At 32.0% G+C, this 21197-nt stretch overlaps 1 protein-coding gene across 1 annotated transcript; it reads right to left on the bottom strand.

Moving 5' to 3' along the window:
* Positions 1–224: 224 nt before the first annotated feature.
* On the bottom strand, positions 225–2791 carry LOC133307334 (uncharacterized; the record flags this gene model as incomplete). Its single annotated transcript, XM_061507829.1, has 3 exons — positions 225–1188; positions 1351–1411; positions 1556–2791. Coding segments are annotated over 3 exons (2261 nt in total), but the record flags the coding sequence as incomplete, so codon positions are not given.
* Positions 2792–21197: the final 18406 nt, after the last annotated feature.

The following is a 21197-nucleotide window of genomic DNA, read 5'->3' as shown; positions in this document are numbered from 1 at the left end:
AATGACTGGTAGCTGCTCATTCTCTTCAAGAAATGCATATTTCAAGTGGTCGGGCAGAACCTTCAACTCCAATTTCGGAGGCTGCTCAATGGATGGAAGAGGTGTAGTTGGTGGTGCAAATTCTGCAGAAAACAAGTCAGCAGCAATGCCTGTAAACAAATTCTCAGAAACAGGATTAGGATCATCAATAATATCAGCAGGCAATTCAGAAAATGCAGATTCACACTCATAATCAGAATCATCAATCAGTGCATCATTGAAACCAGAAAGATGAGATGCTATTTCATCACATACAATGCACTCTCGACTATCACCACAACCACAGAAATCAGAATCAAAATCAGTAGAAAACTCAGCAAGGAATGTAGCAGAAACATCCTCAACAACGTCATCTATCACATCAATGCAGAAGACAGAATGCTCTTCCCTAGGATGTTTCATGGCATCAAATATATTAAAATGCACAATGCTATCACCAAATTCCATGGAAAAAGTACCAGAATGAACATCTATCTTGGTCCTAGCTGTCCTCATGAAAGGCCTACCAAGTATGATTGGGGATCTATTAGTAGCAGTCTCACTCTCCATTTCTAAAATGTAGAAATCAGCAGGAAAAATCAGATTATTAACTCTGACTAATACATCCTCAATCAAACCAGATGGGTGAATACTACTCCTATTAGCTAACGTAACCACAATACCAGTGGCACGCAAAGGACCAAGACCAAGAGACTTAAACACAGATGCAGGCATAACATTGATGGAAGCTCCTAAGTCTAGCATGCAATCATGAAAAACAGAATTGCCAATCACGCAAGGGATAGTAAATGTCCCTGGATCTTGACACTTTTTAGGCATGGGCTGGATGAGTGCCGATACATTCTGACTCAGGTTAACCTGCTCATCTCCCTTCAGTCTCCTCTTGTTGGTGCACAGCTCCTTTAGAAACTTGGCATATCGCGGAATCTGCTGTATTGCATCCAAAAGAGGGATGTTCACCTCAACTTTCCGGAAGGTGTTAAGTATCTCTTTATCTTGAACCTTTGCTGACTGCTTCTTTGACTTAGTGGCTCTCTGAGGAAATGGCAAAGGGATATGGACATCAGATGTATCAATGCTCTGCTTCTTGGAGCTAGTGTCACCTCCATTGGATGTCTCAGCAGCAGTGTGGGTTGGCTCCTCCATTTGCTTTCCAGACCGCAAAGTAATAGCACTCACATTTCCGCTTCCTTTTGGAATTGGAATTGTTTGGGATGGAAGGGAGCTTCCACTTGCTTGTTGATTTTGATTTACTGACGTTGCAAGCTGGCCAATCTGTGTTTGCAGATTCTGAATAGAAGACTCAGTCCTCTGCTGGAACTGCAGATTGCTAGTGGCCATCTGTTTCATTAAGTCCTCCAAAGAAGGACCACTGCCACTGTTTTGCTGCTGCACTGGTGGTTGTTGTTGCAACTGTTGGGGAGCAGGTTGCTGGAAGTTTTGTCTCTGCTGTGGAATGAACTGCTGCTTCTGCTGGTATGGAAAATTTTGTTGACTTTGATATGGAACATTTTGCTGATTCTGGTTCCATCTGAGGTTGGGATGATTCTTCCAGCCAGGATTGTAAGTGTTGGAGAATGGATTATTTTGCTGCTGCTGGTACTGTTGTTGTTGCTGCTGCTGGTACTGTGGCTTTCCAGGAAAAATTGCAGCAACAGACTGATCATCTTGGAAATCGCTGTCTTGATGAAAGGAAGGACAGGCATCCGTGGGGTGAGAAGGATCACAGCAGATGCCACACAAGTTGCTTATCTGTTGAGCAGAAGGTTGCACAGTCTTTGTCACTGCCAACTGCCTCACCATTGATGTCAGCTCATCAAGTCTGTTCTCCATTCTCTGGTTATCTGTGCTTGATGCTCCTGTTGCTGCTACTGTTGGATTTTGCACTGGTGGAGTTTGCACTTGGAAGACTGCACTGCTGTTGGCTCTAGTGCCAAATTGTTGAGCATTAGCAGCTATTTCAGCAATCAGCTCCTTGGCTTCATTAGGTGTTTTATTGCTCAGGACTCCTCCACTAGCTGCATCCAAAAGGTTCCTATCCATAGGCAGCAGCCCTTCATAGAAGTAAACAAGCAGGAGATTGTCTGGAATTTGATGGTGTGGGCAGCTTGAACAAAGCCTTTTAACTCGTTCCCAATACTCATGCATGTTCTCCCCATTAGCTTGCCTTATGCCACTGATCTCCTTTCTGATTGAAGTGGCCCTGGATGAAGGGAAGAATTTCTCCAGAAACAATCTGGCCATGTCATTCCAGCTTACAATGGAGGAAGGTGGCAGGTAGTACAACCAGTCCTTAGCTCCACTGTCCAAAGAGAAAGGGAAAGCACGCAGCTTGATTTGTTCCTCATCCACCCCTGTTGGCTTCATAGTGCTGCAGACTATATGAAATTCCTTCAGATGTTTGTGGGGATCCTCACCTGCAAGACCATGAAACTTGGGCAGCAAGTGTATTAGTCCAGACTTAAGCTGAAAAGGCACAACAGGATTAGTATAACGAATACACAAGGGTTGCTCATTATCAACATTAGGAGCAGCCAATTGCTTAAGTGTTCTATCACCCATGATTTCAGAATCAAATAAATGACCAAACGAATAAACACTATGTAAAGGACTCGAACAAACAGACTCGATAGACTCAACAGACTCTAAGGTATGCTCAGGAACAACTCTACTGTAAGTCAACCTACGAGCTCTACTAGCAGCATGCAATGATCTATCTATCTCAGGGTCATATGCATATAAATCATCAACACTGGTATTACTCCTAGTCATGCATCATAGGCAAAGCATAAAGCAGTAAAATCACGAAACGTACGATAAGACACAAATTTTTTTTTTAAATATTTTTTTTTGATTTTTTTTGATTTTTTTTTCAGAAACGAAAATTAAAGCAAAAGAAGATGAAGATGAAAAAGAAGATGATCAAGAATCAGAAAACGATTTAGACCGATGCAATTTCCCCGGCAACGGCGCCAAATTTGACACGAGCTGTCGAACTCGCGCAAATTAAAAATTAATTCTTTAGGGTTCAGAAAATTTGCAGTAAAGTGGAAACCCTAAATCGTCTCTCAAGGAAATTGTTTTGGTTAAAATCGCTTATGAGAACAGAAAATTAAAAGGGGGGTTTTGGATTTTGATTCAATAATTAAAAAGGCAGAATATAAATTTGGAATAAAAATTCGTAATTAAAAATAACCAACCTAAGGTTTGGGATCCATGGACGTCTTTCCTCGGATAAGAAAATATCAGAATCGTGATTGATTTGTCAATCGGATCAGAATCCTTATTTCCAATTGACAACCCTCTCTAAGCGATCGCTTAGCATTTGATCAAAGACAATGCTTCTACTCATACAATCGCAGAGTATGAGCCCGCTTGATTTAAGGTCATAGGGTCAATCAACCTAATCATCAAATTTGATGATTAATCCCTTTCCATAATCGCAATCGCGAACCTCAGATTGAATATCCACGATCGCACGATATCAATCTGAGTTTGGAAGGGAAACGAAAACTGATTTGAAATAAACGCAGACCCTCAAGACCAATCCATGGAATCCATTACCCTTAGGTTGATTAAAAGGTTCTTAGCCTCGCATGGCTAAGGTAAACATAATTGAAATAAAAAGAAGAAGAAGAAGAAAAAAGATGAAGAACGCAATTGAATAAAAACTCAGAGAGAACTTCTCTGTTGTAAAAACTGACTGCTGAAGGGTTTCCTAGAGTCTCCCTTAAATAGCCGTCACGCAGGACGGCTAGGGTTTCACCGCTTCAGCCAAAACATAAAATAAAATCTAAATAAAAAATAAAACAATAAAATAAAACATGGCCTTGGGCCCTAAACACATTGGGTCCTAATGTGAATTACAAGTCCAAACGTCAAAATAAAATTCCAGCAAAACACGTCATCTTGAGATCAAGTTTCGACCATCTTTCCGTCCGAAGTGGGCTTCAGTAGCTGAAATAGCGATTGTAGCCCTATCCGTTAGCTGCAAACAGAAACAAGAACGGAGTCAATCGGACATCTGTAGAGTGAGATATGGTCAAAATAAAAAAGTAGTGTAAATCTGGAAAATTATGACGAAAATCAATTAAACCCAACTAAAATCTAGAATAGTGAATTGACCCAAAAGACCTTTATTTAATTCAAATAAATCATAAAAATACCAACCAAGAGTAATAAATAAGTGTAACAAAATATGAGTTATCACTTACACATGATTTCTGTGTAACCCTTTATCCTATGGTCTGAGAAGTTATGTTATTTATATGTAACCCTTCATCCCATGGCTTATTTTCATTATTTCTAATAATTTTCATAAGCATAAGATTTTAATTTCACTATATAGGAGAATCTGAACTCAAGGTACACGTGAAGACGCATATGTTGTTACAACAAATGAGGCATATCTTGTCCTTGTTATTAATATAAATAATTGCAATGAAAAATAAAATAATGGTGGTTTTGACTGTAATGTTACATTTTTCAGGAATATAACGCTATGAAGTTTCAAATATGTACGCTTCCGGGAATGTATTTCATTTGATCAAATAATTGTGCATTATGAGTTGGTCTAATTTACTATTATGTGAAAATAATATTAATCTATATTTATTTATTTTATGAGAATACCTATTTTATGGGATTTGGTGCCTGACGGCGATGTATTCAAAGCATGTATTGACATAAATAACAAGGCAAATAAAAATGAGCTGAAAAATTAAATCAAACTAGAAGATATGCCTGCAAACGTGATAAAGCGATATGATGAAGATATTGACAAAATATTGCAAGACCAGGTTATCCTTTGGCTGCAAAAGCACAATCAAAATTACAGGTAAAGATATGCAAATTTATCTTGAGGTATTATTACTTCCAACCTTTTATTAATCTATCTCCTTTTTTATTTTAGGTTAGTTAGAATTGGAAAAAAAGTAAAGCTATGTCAGATATACAAATTTATATTGCGGTACAATTTAGTATTAAAATATTTTTATAAAAATTATTTCTAACAAGTGTATTAAGAACAAGTATTAATTAAGCAGTGGCGTAGATGCTCTCGAAATAGGACAACCCTACTTTTAAGAATAAAAAATGACATTGTTAAATATAACTAAAGAAAAAAGTCTACGCGTAGAAGTAAAAGGGAGAGACATAAATAGACGTGTAGTAGGAGACTTCTACACAATTGGTGAGACAGAGACATGTTGTGTTTAGGTATAATTTTATATTTTAAATTAGTTTTCTTCTTCGTATTTAATATTTGTAATTTCTCAAAAAATTTAATATCTTTAATGAATAACATATATTGTCAATAATTGTATTAAATATAGATGTGCATCTAGATGTACTCCACTTTTTGTTTTGTTAGTGAGTAGGTTTGAGGATCAATTAGAAATTTAATATAATAGAATATCTATCATTTACTTTGCCTATTCTCTCTTTCATTTATTAGAAAAGAATATTGCGTGGAGTACACGTATTCTGTTATTTTTGGTATGTTGAAAGGGAAGATTTTTCAAAGGTAAGCACGTGTAACTTTTATCTATTTCATGTGTTTTGGAGTGTCTTGAACTGATTGGTATCATAATTTTTTGTTTCAAAGTAAGATTCCCCTTCACATCCCTCAACGACTTTGTCTATGGTAAGGAATGTTACAAAAATGGTGTAAATTTTTCGTATTGTATCATTTTTATGGGAATATCTCACGCATGACGCCAAGGAAGGAGAGTTATTATTGAATGATGGATTTAGAATATAATTCGTTGTTGCATGACGACAAAGAAATGGAAATATCTTATGCATGACGACATGTAAAGGGAAATATCTTACACATGATTTCTGTGTAACCCTTTATCCTATGGTCTGAGAAGTTATGTTATTTATATGTAACCCTTCATCCCATGGCTTCTTTTCATTATTTCTAATAATTTTCACAAGCAAAAGATTGTAATTTCACTATATAGGAGAATCTGAACTCAAGGTACACGTGAAGACGCATATGTTGTTACAACAAATGAGGCATATCTTGTCCTTGTTATTAATTTAAATAATTGCAATGAAAAATAAAATTATGGTGGTTTTGACTGTAATGTTACATTTTTCAGGAATATAACGCTATGCAGTTTCAAATATGTACGCTTCCGGGAATGTATTTCATTTGATTAAATAATTGTGCATTATGAGTTGGTCTAATTTACTATTATGTGAAAATAATATTAATCTATATTTATTTATTTTCTGAGAATACATATTTTATGGGATTTGGTGCCTGACGGCGATGTATTCAAAGCATGTATTGACATAAATAACAAGGCAAATAAAAATGAGCTGAAAAATTAAATGAAACTAGAAGATATGCCTGCAAACATGATAAAGCGATATGATGAAGATATGGACAAAATATTGCAAGACCAGGTTAACCTTTGGCTGCAAAAGCACAGTCAAAATTACAGGTAAAGAGATGCAAATTTATCTTGAGGTATTATTACTTCCAACCTTTTATTAATTGATCTCCTTTTTTATTTTAGGTTAGTTAGAATTGGAACAAAAGTAAAGCTATGTCAGATATGCAAATTTAGATTGCAGTACAATTTAGTATTATAATATTTTTATAAAAATTATTTCTAACAAGTGTATTAATAACAAGTATTAATTAAGCAGTGGCGTGGATGCTCTCGAACAAGGACAACCCTACTTTTAAGAATAAAAAATGACATTGTTAAATATAACTAAAGAAAAAAGCTTACGCGTAGAAGAAAAAGGGAGAGACATAAATAGACGTGTAGTAGGAGACTTCTACACAATTGGTGAGACAGAGACATGTTGTGTTTAGGTATAATTTTATATTTTAAATTAGTTTTCTTCTTCGTATTTAATATTTGTAATTTCTCAAAAAATTTAATATCTTTAATGAATAACATATATTGTCAATAATTGTATTAAATGTAGATGTGCGTCTAGATGCACTCCACTTTTTGTTTTGTTAGTGAGTAGGTTTGAGGATCAATTAGAAATTTAATATATTAGAATATCTATCATTTACTTTGTCTATTCTCTCTTTCATTTATTAGAAAAGAATATTGCGTGGAGGACACGTATTCTATTATTTTTGGTATGTTGAAAGGGAAGATTTTTCAAAGGTAAGCACGTGTAACTTTTATCTATTTCATGTGTTTTGGAGTGTCTTGAACTGATTGGTATCATAATTTTTTGTTTCAAAGTAAGATTCCCCTTCACATCCCTCAACGACTTTGTCTATGGTAAGGAATGTTACAAAAATGGTGTAAATTTTTCGTATTGTATCATTTTTATGGGAATATCTCACGCATGACGCCAAGGAAGGAGAGTTATTATTGAATGATGGATTTAGAATATAATTCGTTGTTGCATGACGACAAAGAAATGGAAATATCTTATGCATGACGACATGTAAAGGGAAATATCTTACACATGATTTCTGTCTAACCCTTTATCCTATGGTCTGAGAAGTTATGTTATTTATATGTAACCCTTCATCCCATGGCTTCTTTTCATTATTTCTAATAATTTTCACAAGCAAAAGATTGTAATTTCACTATATAGGAGAATCTGAACTCAAGGTACACGTGAAGACGCATATGTTGTTACAACAAATGAGGCATATCTTGTCCTTGTTATTAATTTAAATAATTGCAATGAAAAATAAAATTATGGTGGTTTTGACTGTAATGTTACATTTTTCAGGAATATAACGCTATGCAGTTTCAAATATGTACGCTTCCGGGAATGTATTTCATTTGATTAAATAATTGTGCATTATGAGTTGGTCTAATTTACTATTATGTGAAAATAATATTAATCTATATTTATTTATTTTCTGAGAATACATATTTTATGGGATTTGGTGCCTGACGGCGATGTATTCAAAGCATGTATTGACATAAATAACAAGGCAAATAAAAATGAGCTGAAAAATTAAATGAAACTAGAAGATATGCCTGCAAACATGATAAAGCGATATGATGAAGATATGGACAAAATATTGCAAGACCAGGTTAACCTTTGGCTGCAAAAGCACAGTCAAAATTACAGGTAAAGAGATGCAAATTTATCTTGAGGTATTATTACTTCCAACCTTTTATTAATTGATCTCCTTTTTTATTTTAGGTTAGTTAGAATTGGAACAAAAGTAAAGCTATGTCAGATATGCAAATTTAGATTGCAGTACAATTTAGTATTATAATATTTTTATAAAAATTATTTCTAACAAGTGTATTAATAACAAGTATTAATTAAGCAGTGGCGTGGATGCTCTCGAACAAGGACAACCCTACTTTTAAGAATAAAAAATGACATTGTTAAATATAACTAAAGAAAAGAGCTTACGCGTAGAAGAAAAAGGGAGAGACATAAATAGACGTGTAGTAGGAGACTTCTACACAATTGGTGAGACAGAGACATGTTGTGTTTAGGTATAATTTTATATTTTAAATTAGTTTTCTTCTTCGTATTTAATATTTGTAATTTCTCAAAAAATTTAATATCTTTAATGAATAACATATATTGTCAATAATTGTATTAAATGTAGATGTGCGTCTAGATGTACTCCACTTTTTGTTTTGTTAGTGAGTAGGTTTGAGGATCAATTAGAAATTTAATATATTAGAATATCTATCATTTACTTTGCCTATTCTCTCTTTCATTTATTAGAAAAGAATATTGCGTGGAGGACACGTATTCTATTATTTTTGGTATGTTGAAAGGGAAGATTTTTCAAAGGTAAGCACGTCTAACTTTTATCTATTTCATGTGTTTTGGAGTGTCTTGAACTGATTGGTATCATAATTTTTTGTTTCAAAGTAAGATTTCCCTTCACATCCCTCAACGCCTTTGTGTATGGTAAGGCATGTTACAAAAATGGTGTAAATTTTTCGGATTGTATCATTTTTATGGGAATATCTAACGCATGACGCCAAGGAAGGAGAGTTATTATTGAATGATGGATTTTGAATATAATTCGTTGTTGCATGACGATGAATGATGGATTTAGAATATAATTCATTGTTGCATGACGACAAAGAAATGGAAATATCTTATGCATGACGACATGTAAAGGGAAATATCTTACACATGATTTCTGTGTAACCCTTTATCCTATGGTCTGAGAATTTATGTTATTTATATGTAACCCTTCATCCCATGGCTTATTTTCATTATTTCTAATAATTTTCACAAGCATAAGATTGTAATTTCACTATATAGGAGAATCTGAACTCAAGGTACACGTGAAGACGCATATGTTGTTACAACAAACGAGGCATATCTTGTCCTTGTTATTAATTTAAATAATTGCAGTGAAAAAAAAATTATGGTGGTTTTGACTGTAATGTTACATTTTTCAGGAATATAACGCTATGAAGTTTCAAATATGTACGCTTCCGGGAATGTATTTCATTTGATTAAATAATTGTGCATTATGAGTTGGTCTAATTTACTATTATGTGAAAATAATATTAATCTATATTTATTTATTACTTCCAACCTTTTATTAATTGATCTCCTTTTTCATTTTAGGTTAGTTTATAAACAAAGTAAAGCTATATATATACAAATTTAGATTGAGGTAAAATTTAGTATTATAATATTTTTATAAAAATTATTTCTAACAAGTATTAATTAAGCAGAGGCATAGATGTTCCCGAACAAGGACAACCCTACTTTCAAGAATAAAAAATGACATTGTTAAATATAATTAAAGAAAAGAGCCTACGCGTAGAAGTAAAAGGTAGAGACATAAATGGACGTGTAGTAGCAGATGTCTAAAGAATTTGTGAGACAGAGACCTGTTGTGTTCAGGTATAATTTTATATTTTAAATTAGTTTTCTTCTTCGTATTTAATATTTGTAATTTCTCAAAAATTTAATATCTTTAAGGAATAACATATATTGTGAATAATTGTATTAAATGTAGATGTGCGTCTAGATGCACTCCACTTTTTGTTTTGTTAGTGAGTAGGTTAGAGGATCAGTTAGAATTTTAATATATTAGAATATCTATCATTTACTTTATCCATGCTCTCTTTCATTTATTAGGAAAGAATATTGCGTGGAGGACACGTATTCTATTATTTTTGGTATGTTGAAAGGGAAGATTTTTCAAAGGTAAGCACGTCTAACTTTTATCTATTTCATGTGTTTTGGAGTGTCTTGAACTGATTGGTATCAAAAAATTTTGTTTCAAAGTAAGATTTCCCTTCACATCCCTCAACGCCTTTGTGTATGGTAAGGTATGTTACAAAAAAGGTGTAAATTTTTCGGATTGTATCATTTTTATGGGAATATCTAACGCATGACGCCAAGGAAGGAGAGTTATTATCGAATGATGGATTTTGAATATAATTCGTTGTTGCGTGACGATGAATGATGGATTTAGAATATAATTCATTGTTGCATGACGACAAAGAAATGGAAATATCTTATGCATGACGACATGTAAAGGGAAATATCTTACACATGATTTCTGTGTAACCCTTTATCCTATGGTCTGAGAAGTTATGTTATTTATATGTAACCCTTCATCCCATGTCTTCTTTTCATTATTTCTAATAATTTTCGCAAGCATAAGATTGTAATTTCACTATATAGGAGAATCTGAACTCAAGGTACACGTGAAGACGCATATGTTGTTACAACAAACGAGGCATATCTTGTCCTTGTTTTGACTGTAATGTTACATTTTTAAGGAATATAACGCTATGAACTTTCAAATATGTACGCTTCCGGGAATGTATTTCATTTGATTAAATAATTGTGCATTATGAGTTAGTCTAATTTACTATTATGTGAAAATAATATTAATCTATATTTATTTATTTTCTGAGAATACGTATGTATTCAAAGCATGTATTGACATAAATAACAAGGCAAATAAAAATGAGCTGAAAAATTAAATGAAACTAGAAGATATGCCTGCAAACATGATAAAGCGATATGATGAAGATATAGACAAAATATTACAAGACCAGGTTAACCATTGGCTGCAAAAGCACAATCAAAATTACAGGTAAAGAGATGCAAATTTATCTTGAGGTATTATTACTTCCAACCTTTTATTAATTGATCTCCTTTTTCATTTTAGGTTAGTTAGAATTGGAACAAAAGTAAAGCTACGTAAGATATACAAATTTAGATTGAGGTACAATTTAGTATTATAATATTTTTATAAAAATTATTTCTTACAAGTATATTAATAACAAGTATTAATTAAGCAGTGGCGTGGATGCTCTCGAACAAGGACAACCCTACTTTTAAGAATAAAAAATGACATTGTTAAATATAACTAAAGAAAAGAGCTTACGCGTAGAAGAAAAAGGGAGAGACATAAATAGACGTGTAGTAGGAGACTTCTACACAATTGGTGAGACAGAGACATGTTGTGTTTAGGTATAATTTTATATTTTAAATTAGTTTTCTTCTTCGTATTTAATATTTGTAATTTCTCAAAAATTTAATATCTCTAATGAATAACATATATTGTCAATAATTGTATTAAATGTAGATGTGCGTCTAGATGCACTTCACTTTTTGTTTTGTTAGTGAGTAGGTTTGAGGATCAATTAGAAATTTAATATATTAGAATATCTATCATTTACTTTGTCTATTCTCTCTTTCATTTATTAGAAAAGAATATTGCGTGGAGGACACGTATTCTATTATTTTTGGTATGTTGAAAGGGAAGATTTTTCAAAGGTAAGCACGTCTAACTTTTATCTATTTCATGTGTTTTGGAGTGTCTTGAACTGATTGGTATCATAATTTTTTGTTTCAAAGTAAGATTTCCCTTCACATCCCTCAACGCCTTTGTGTATGGTAAGACATGTTACAAAAATGGTGTAAATTTTTCAGTTTGTATCATTTTTATGGGAATATCTAACGCATGACGCCAAGGAAGGAGAGTTATTATTGAATGATGGATTTTGAATATAATTCGTTGTTGCATGACGATGAATGATGGATTTAGAATATAATTCATTGTTGCATGACGACAAAGAAATGGAAATATCTTATGCATGACGACATGTAAAGGGAAATATCTTACACATGATTTCTGTGTAACCCTTTATCCTATGGTCTGAGAATTTATGTTATTTATATGTAACCCTTCATCCCATGGCTTATTTTCATTATTTCTAATAATTTTCACAAGCATAAGATTGTAATTTCACTATATAGGAGAATCTAAACTCAAGGTACACGTGAAGACGCATATGTTGTTACAACAAACGAGGCATATCTTGTCCTTGTTATTAATTTAAATAATTGCAGTGGAAAAAAAAATTATGGTGGTTTTGACTGTAATGTTACATTTTTCAGGAATATAACGCTATGCAGTTTCAAATATGTACGCTTCCGGGAATGTATTTCATTTGATTAAATAATTGTGCATTATGAGTTGGTCTAATTTACTATTATGTGAAAATAATATTAATCTATATTTATTTATTTTCTGAGAATACATATTTTATGGGATTTGGTGCCTGACGGCGATGGATTCAAAGCATGTATTGACATATATAACAAGGCAAATAAAAATGAGCTGAAAAATTAAATGAAACTAGAAGATATGCCTGCAAACATGATAAAGGGATATGATGAAGATATGGATAAAATATTACAAGACCAGGTTAACCATTGGCTGCAAAAGCACAGTCAAAATTACAGGTAAAGAGATGCAAATTTATATTGAGGTATTATTACTTCCAACCTTTTATTAATTGATCTCCTTTTTTATTTTAGGTTAGTTAGAATTGGAACAAAAGTAAAGCTATGTCAGATATACAAATTTAGATTGAGGTACAATTTAGTATTATAATATTTTTATAAAAATTATTTCTAACAAGTGTATTAATAACAAGTATTAATTAAGCAGTGGCGTGGATGCTCTCGAACAAGGACAACCCTACTTTTAAGAATAAAAAATGACATTGTTAAATATAACTAAAGAAAAAAGTCTACGCGTAGAAGTAAAAGGGAGAGACATAAATAGACGTGTAGTAGGAGACTTCTACACAATTGGTGAGACAGAGACATGTTGTGTTTAGGTATAATTTTATATTTTAAATTAGTTTTCTTCTTCGTATTTAATATTTGTAATTTCTCAAAAAATTTAATATCTTTAAGGAATAACATATATTGTCAATAATTGTATTAAATGTAGATGTGCGTCTAGATGCACTGCACTTTTTGTTTTTTTAGTGAGTAGGTTAGAGGATCAATTAGAAATTTAATATATTAGAATATCTATCATTTACTTTGTCTATTCTCTCTTTCATTTATTAGAAAAGAATATTGCGTGGAGGACACGTATTCTATTATTTTTGGTATGTTGAAAGGGAAGATTTTTCAAAGGTAAGCACGTGTAACTTTTATCTATTTCATGTGTTTTGGAGTGTCTTGAACTGATTGGTATCATAATTTTTTGTTTCAAAGTAAGATTCCCCTTCACATCCCTCAACGACTTTGTCTATGGTAAGGAATGTTACAAAAATGGTGTAAATTTTTCGTATTGTATCATTTTTATGGGAATATCTCACGCATGACGCCAAGGAAGGAGAGTTATTATTGAATGATGGATTTAGAATATAATTCGTTGTTGCATGACGACAAAGAAATGGAAATATCTTATGCATGACGACATGTAAAGGGAAATATCTTACACATGATTTCTGTCTAACCCTTTATCCTATGGTCTGAGAAGTTATGTTATTTATATGTAACCCTTCATCCCATGGCTTCTTTTCATTATTTCTAATAATTTTCGCAAGCAAAAGATTGTAATTTCACTATATAGGAGAATCTGAACTCAAGGTACACGTGAAGACGCATATGTTGTTACAACAAATGAGGCATATCTTGTCCTTGTTATTAATTTAAATAATTGCAATGAAAAATAAAATTATGGTGGTTTTGACTGTAATGTTACATTTTTCAGGAATATAACGCTATGCAGTTTCAAATATGTACGCTTCCGGGAATGTATTTCATTTGATTAAATAATTGTGCAGTATGAGTTGGTCTAATTTACTATTATGTGAAAATAATATTAATCTATATTTATTTATTTTCTGAGAATACATATTTTATGGGATTTGGTGCCTGACGGCGATGTATTCAAAGCATGTATTGACATAAATAACAAGGCAAATAAAAATGAGCTGAAAAATTAAATGAAACTAGAAGATATGCCTGCAAACATGATAAAGCGATATGATGAAGATATGGACAAAATATTGCAAGACCAGGTTAACCTTTGGCTGCAAAAGCACAGTCAAAATTACAGGTAAAGAGATGCAAATTTATCTTGAGGTATTATTACTTCCAACCTTTTATTAATTGATCTCCTTTTTTATTTTAGGTTAGTTAGAATTGGAACAAAAGTAAAGCTATGTCAGATATGCAAATTTAGATTGCAGTACAATTTAGTATTATAATATTTTTATAAAAATTATTTCTAACAAGTGTATTAATAACAAGTATTAATTAAGCAGTGGCGTGGATGCTCTCGAACAAGGACAACCCTACTTTTAAGAATAAAAAATGACATTGTTAAATATAACTAAAGAAAAAAGTCTACGCGTAGAAGTAAAAGGGAGAGACATAAATAGACGTGTAGTAGGAGACTTCTACACAATTGGTGAGACAGAGACATGTTGTGTTTAGGTATAATTTTATATTTTAAATTAGTTTTCTTCTTCGTATTTAATATTTGTAATTTCTCAAAAAATTTAATATCTTTAAGGAATAACATATATTGTCAATAATTGTATTAAATGTAGATGTGCGTCTAGATGCACTGCACTTTTTGTTTTTTTAGTGAGTAGGTTAGAGGATCAATTAGAAATTTAATATATTAGAATATCTATCATTTACTTTGTCTATTCTCTCTTTCATTTATTAGAAAAGAATATTGCGTGGAGGACACGTATTCTATTATTTTTGGTATGTTGAAAGGGAAGATTTTTCAAAGGTAAGCACGTGTAACTTTTATCTATTTCATGTGTTTTAGAGTGTCTTGAACTGATTGGTATCATAATTTTTTGTTTCAAAGTAAGATTCCCCTTCACATCCCTCAACGACTTTGTCTATGGTAAGGAATGTTACAAAAATGGTGTAAATTTTTCGTATTGTATCATTTTTATGGGAATATCTCACGCATGACGCCAAGGAAGGAGAGTTATTATTGAATGATGGATTTAGAATATAATTCGTTGTTGCATGACGACAAAGAAATGGAAATATCTTATGCATGACGACATGTAAAGGGAAATATCTTACACATGATTTCTGTGTAACCCTTTATCCTATGGTCTGAGAAGTTATGTTATTTATATGTAACCCTTCATCCCATGGCTTCTTTTCATTATTTCTAATAATTTTCGCAAGCAAAAGATTGTAATTTCACTATATAGGAGAATCTGAACTCAAGGTACACGTGAAGACGCATATGTTGTTACAACAAATGAGGCATATCTTGTCCTTGTTATTAATTTAAATAATTGCAATGAAAAATAAAATTATGGTGGTTTTGACTGTAATGTTACATTTTTCAGGAATATAACGCTATGCAGTTTCAAATATGTACGCTTCCGGGAATGTATTTCATTTGATTAAATAATTGTGCATTATGAGTTGGTCTAATTTACTATTATGTGAAAATAATATTAATCTATATTTATTTATTTTCTGAGAATACATATTTTATGGGATTTGGTGCCTGACGGCGATGTATTCAAAGCATGTATTGACATAAATAACAAGGCAAATAAAAATGAGCTGAAAAATTAAATGAAACTAGAAGATATGCCTGCAAACATGATAAAGCGATATGATGAAGATATGGACAAAATATTGCAAGACCAGGTTAACCTTTGGCTGCAAAAGCACAGTCAAAATTACAGGTAAAGAGATGCAAATTTATCTTGAGGTATTATTACTTCCAACCTTTTATTAATTGATCTCCTTTTTTATTTTAGGTTAGTTAGAATTGGAACAAAAGTAAAGCTATGTCAGATATGCAAATTTAGATTGCAGTACAATTTAGTATTATAATATTTTTATAAAAATTATTTCTAACAAGTGTATTAATAACAAGTATTAATTAAGCAGTGGCGTGGATGCTCTCGAACAAGGACAACCCTACTTTTAAGAATAAAAAATGACATTGTTAAATATAACTAAAGAAAAAAGTCTACGCGTAGAAGTAAAAGGGAGAGACATAAATAGACGTGTAGTAGGAGACTTCTACACAATTGGTGAGACAGAGACATGTTGTGTTTAGGTATAATTTTATATTTTAAATTAGTTTTCTTCTTCGTATTTAATATTTGTAATTTCTCAAAAAATTTAATATCTTTAAGGAATAACATATATTGTCAATAATTGTATTAAATGTAGATGTGCGTCTAGATGCACTGCACTTTTTGTTTTTTTAGTGAGTAGGTTAGAGGATCAATTAGAAATTTAATATATTAGAATATCTATCATTTACTTTGTCTATTCTCTCTTTCATTTATTAGAAAAGAATATTGCGTGGAGGACACGTATTCTATTATTTTTGGTATGTTGAAAGGGAAGATTTTTCAAAGGTAAGCACGTGTAACTTTTATCTATTTCATGTGTTTTGGAGTGTCTTGAACTGATTGGTATCATAATTTTTTGTTTCAAAGTAAGATTCCCCTTCACATCCCTCAACGACTTTGTCTATGGTAAGGAATGTTACAAAAATGGTGTAAATTTTTCGTATTGTATCATTTTTATGGGAATATCTCACGCATGACGCCAAGGAAGGAGAGTTATTATTGAATGATGGATTTAGAATATAATTCGTTGTTGCATGACGACAAAGAAATGGAAATATCTTATGCATGACGACATGTAAAGGGAAATATCTTACACATGATTTCTGTCTAACCCTTTATCCTATGGTCTGAGAAGTTATGTTATTTATATGTAACCCTTCATCCCATGGCTTCTTTTCATTATTTCTAATAATTTTCGCAAGCAAAAGATTGTAATTTCACTATATAGGAGAATCTGAACTCAAGGTACACGTGAAGACGCATATGTTGTTACAACAAATGAGGCATATCTTGTCCTTGTTATTAATTTAAATAATTGCAATGAAAAATAAAATTATGGTGGTTTTGACTGTAATGTTACATTTTTCAGGAATATAACGCTATGAAGTTTCAAATATGTACGCTTCCGGGAATGTATTTCATTTGATTAAATAATTGTGCATTATGAGTTGGTCTAATTTACTATTATGTGAAAATAATATTAATCTATATTTATTTATTTTCTGAGAATACATATTTTATGGGATTTGGTGCCTGACGGCGATGTATTCAAAGCATGTATTGACATAAATAACAAGGCAAATAAAAATGAGCTGAAAAATTAAATCAAACTAGAAGATATGCCTGCAAACGTGATAAAGCGATATGATGAAGATATTGACAAAATATTGCAAGACCAGGTTATCCTTTGGCTGCAAAAGCACAATCAAAATTACAGGTAAAGATATGCAAATTTATCTTGAGGTATTATTACTTCCAACCTTTTATTAATTTATCTCCTTTTTTATTTTAGGTTAGTTAGAATTGGAAAAAAAGTAAAGCTATGTCAGATATACAAATTTATATTGCGGTACAATTTAGTATTAAAATATTTTTATAAAAATTATTTCTAACAAGTGTATTAAGAACAAGTATTAATTAAGCAGTGGCGTGGATGCTCTCGAACAAGGACAACCCTACTTTTAAGAATAAAAAATGACATTGTTAAATATAACTAAAGAAAAAAGTCTACGCGTAGAAGTAAAAGGGAGAGACATAAATAGACGTGTAGTAGGAGACTTCTACACAATTGGTGAGACAGAGACATGTTGTGTTTAGGTATAATTTTATATTTTAAATTAGTTTTCTTCTTCGTATTTAATATTTGTAATTTCTCAAAAAATTTAATATCTTTAAGGAATAACATATATTGTCAATAATTGTATTAAATGTAGATGTGCGTCTAGATGCACTGCACTTTTTGTTTTTTTAGTGAGTAGGTTAGAGGATCAATTAGAAATTTAATATATTAGAATATCTATCATTTACTTTGTCTATTCTCTCTTTCATTTATTAGAAAAGAATATTGCGTGGAGGACACGTATTCTATTATTTTTGGTATGTTAAGGGAAGATTTTTCAAAGGTAAGCACGTGTAACTTTTATCTATTTCATGTGTTTTGGAGTGTCTTGAACTGATTGGTATCATAATTTTTTGTTTCAAAGTAAGATTCCCCTTCACATCCCTCAACGACTTTGTCTATGGTAAGGAATGTTACAAAAATGGTGTAAATTTTTCGTATTGTATCATTTTTATGGGAATATCTCACGCATGACGCCAAGGAAGGAGAGTTATTATTGAATGATGGATTTAGAATATAATTCGTTGTTGCATGACGACATGTAAAGGGAAATATCTTACACATGATTTCTGTCTAACCCTTTATCCTATGGTCTGAGAAGTTATGTTATTTATATGTAACCCTTCATCCCATGGCTTCTTTTCATTATTTCTAATAATTTTTGCAACCAAAAGATTGTAATTTCACTATATAGGAAAAATCTGAACTCAAGGTACACGTGAAGACGCATATGTTGTTACAACAAATGAGGCATGTCTTGTCCTTGTTATTAATTTAAATAATGGCAATGAAAAATAAAATTATGGTGGTTTTAACTGTAATGTTACATTTTTCAGGAATATAACGCTATGCAGTTTCAAATATGTACGCTTCCGGGAATGTATTTCATTTGATTAAATAATTATGCATCATGAGTTGGTCTAATTTACGATTATGTGAAAATAATATTAATCTATATTTATTTATTTTATGAGAATACATACTTTATGGGATTTGGTTCCTGACGGCGATGTATTCAAAGCATGTATTGACATAAATAACAAGGCAAATAAAAATGAGCTGAAAAATTAAATGAAACTATAAGATATGCCTGCAAACATGATAAAGCGATATGATGAAGATATAGACAAAATATTAAAAGACCAGGTTAACCATTGGCTGCAAAAGCACAGTCAAAATTACAGGTAAAGATATGCAAATTTATCTTGAGGTATTATTACTTCCAACCTTTTATTAATTTATCTCCTTTTTGATTTTAGGTTTGTTAGAATTGGAAAAAAAGCAAAGCTATGTCAGATATACAAATTTATATTGCGGTACAATTTCGTATTAAAATATTTTTATAAAAATTATTTCTAACAAGTGTATTAAGAACAAGTATTAATTAAGCAGTGGCGTGGATGCTCTCGAACAAGGACAACCCTACTTTTAAGAATAAAAAATGACATTGTTAAATATAACTAAATAAAAAAGTCTATGCGTAAAAGTAAAATTAAAAGGGAGAGACATAAATAGACGTGTAGTAGGAGACTTCTACACAATTGGTGAGACAGAGACATGTTGTGTTTAGGTATAATTTTATATTTTAAACTAGTTTTCTTCTTCGTATTTAATATTTGTAATTTCTCAAAAAATTTAATATCTTTAATGAATAACATATATTGTCAATAATTGTATTAAATGTAGATGTGCGTCTAGATGCACTCCACTCTTTGTTTTGTTAGTGAGTAGGTTAGAGGATCAATTAGAAATTTAATATAATAGAATATCTATCATTTACTTTGCCTATTCTCTCTTTCATTTATTAGAAAAGAATATTGCGTGGAGGACACGTATTCTGTTATTTTTGGTATGTTGAAAGGGAAGATTTTTCAAAGGTAAGCACGACTAACTTTTATCTATTTCATGTGTTTTGGAGTGTCTTGAACTGATTGGTATCATAATTTTTTGTTTGAAAGTAAGATTTCCCTTCACATCCCTCAACGCCTTTGTGTATGGTAAGGTATGTTACAAAAAAGGTGTAAATTTTTCGGATTGTATCATTTTTATGGGAATATCTAACGCATGACGCCAAGGAAGGAGAGTTATTATTGAATGATGGATTTTGAATATAATTCGTTCTTGCATGACGATGAATGATGGATTTAGAATATAATTCATTGTTGCATGATGACAAAGAAATGAAATATTGTAACAGCCCGTTACGTACCGGTATTGTTAACATTAATTATGATATTAAGCGCAGTTACAATCACAGCAGTTCATTTAAAAAAACGAGAATAAATTTTTTCCGACTATTACGCGAGCAATTAAATCATAAAAAGCGTAATAATTAAAAACTGTGACCGTAACCGTAAACTCTTGCGGAAGACTTATTTCAACTATTTTTATAACTTACATCATTTATTATGAGTTACTAAGGAGTTCCCATAAACTCACTTAGCCTATTTCCAACTTTACATTTTTACCAATTCGAACATGTTTCACTCTAAATTTTTCTGCGACCAAACCGATCGCAACCAACCCTTCTTCTCAGATTATATTTTTGTATTACTTAATTCCCTTTTTAACAAGCTATCATACGCTCAATTCGGAGCTCATTTGCTCCGGTTATCGCCGTTTGAAGTTGGATAAGCAATTAGCCCAAACAACCCCAAAAACAGCTCCAAACCACTCACATTGCTCGAATTACTGCACTCAATCCACTCAACCATTTGCTCTCAAATTTTTATCCTACAAACTAGACATCTAAAACTTCATTTTGATATATCACACGCTTAATTTGGCGGAGAAACGAAGCGGGAATTAATTTCCCAAATCCGGTCCAGAATCTGCCTCAGGTGCAGGGGCACATGGGCAGTCCGTGTTTCTCTATTTTTTTCAGGCCGAAGATCAACCCAGAATTTCCTCAAATTTTGACACAAGGTAGAGGACATCTCAACCTTCAAAATGGCGTATGGCACGTCCCTAGGGGACTTCTATGGAGGGAGATATGCTCTCCCGAAGTTCGCCTAAAATCTGCCAATTCTACAGAAAATTCGCCAGAGTTTCCTTTGTTTTTCCAATAATCCCAAATTTGTAAAAGATCCTTTAACCTCAATTGTACCTAATAAACACATGATAATACAGCAATAATCCAATGGGTGGCACACACAAGGACCAACAACGCCTTGGGGCACTTACAACCCAATCCAGTTTAT

This window comes from Gastrolobium bilobum, unplaced genomic scaffold (genome assembly GCF_033153095.1).
Source record: "Gastrolobium bilobum isolate Gb01-03AN ecotype WA unplaced genomic scaffold, APGP_CSIRO_Gbil_v1 utg214481, whole genome shotgun sequence".
Taxonomy (NCBI): domain Eukaryota; kingdom Viridiplantae; phylum Streptophyta; class Magnoliopsida; order Fabales; family Fabaceae; genus Gastrolobium; species Gastrolobium bilobum.
The sequence above is the reverse complement of the archived record's forward strand: the minus strand, read 5'-3'. Positions and strand labels throughout refer to the sequence as shown.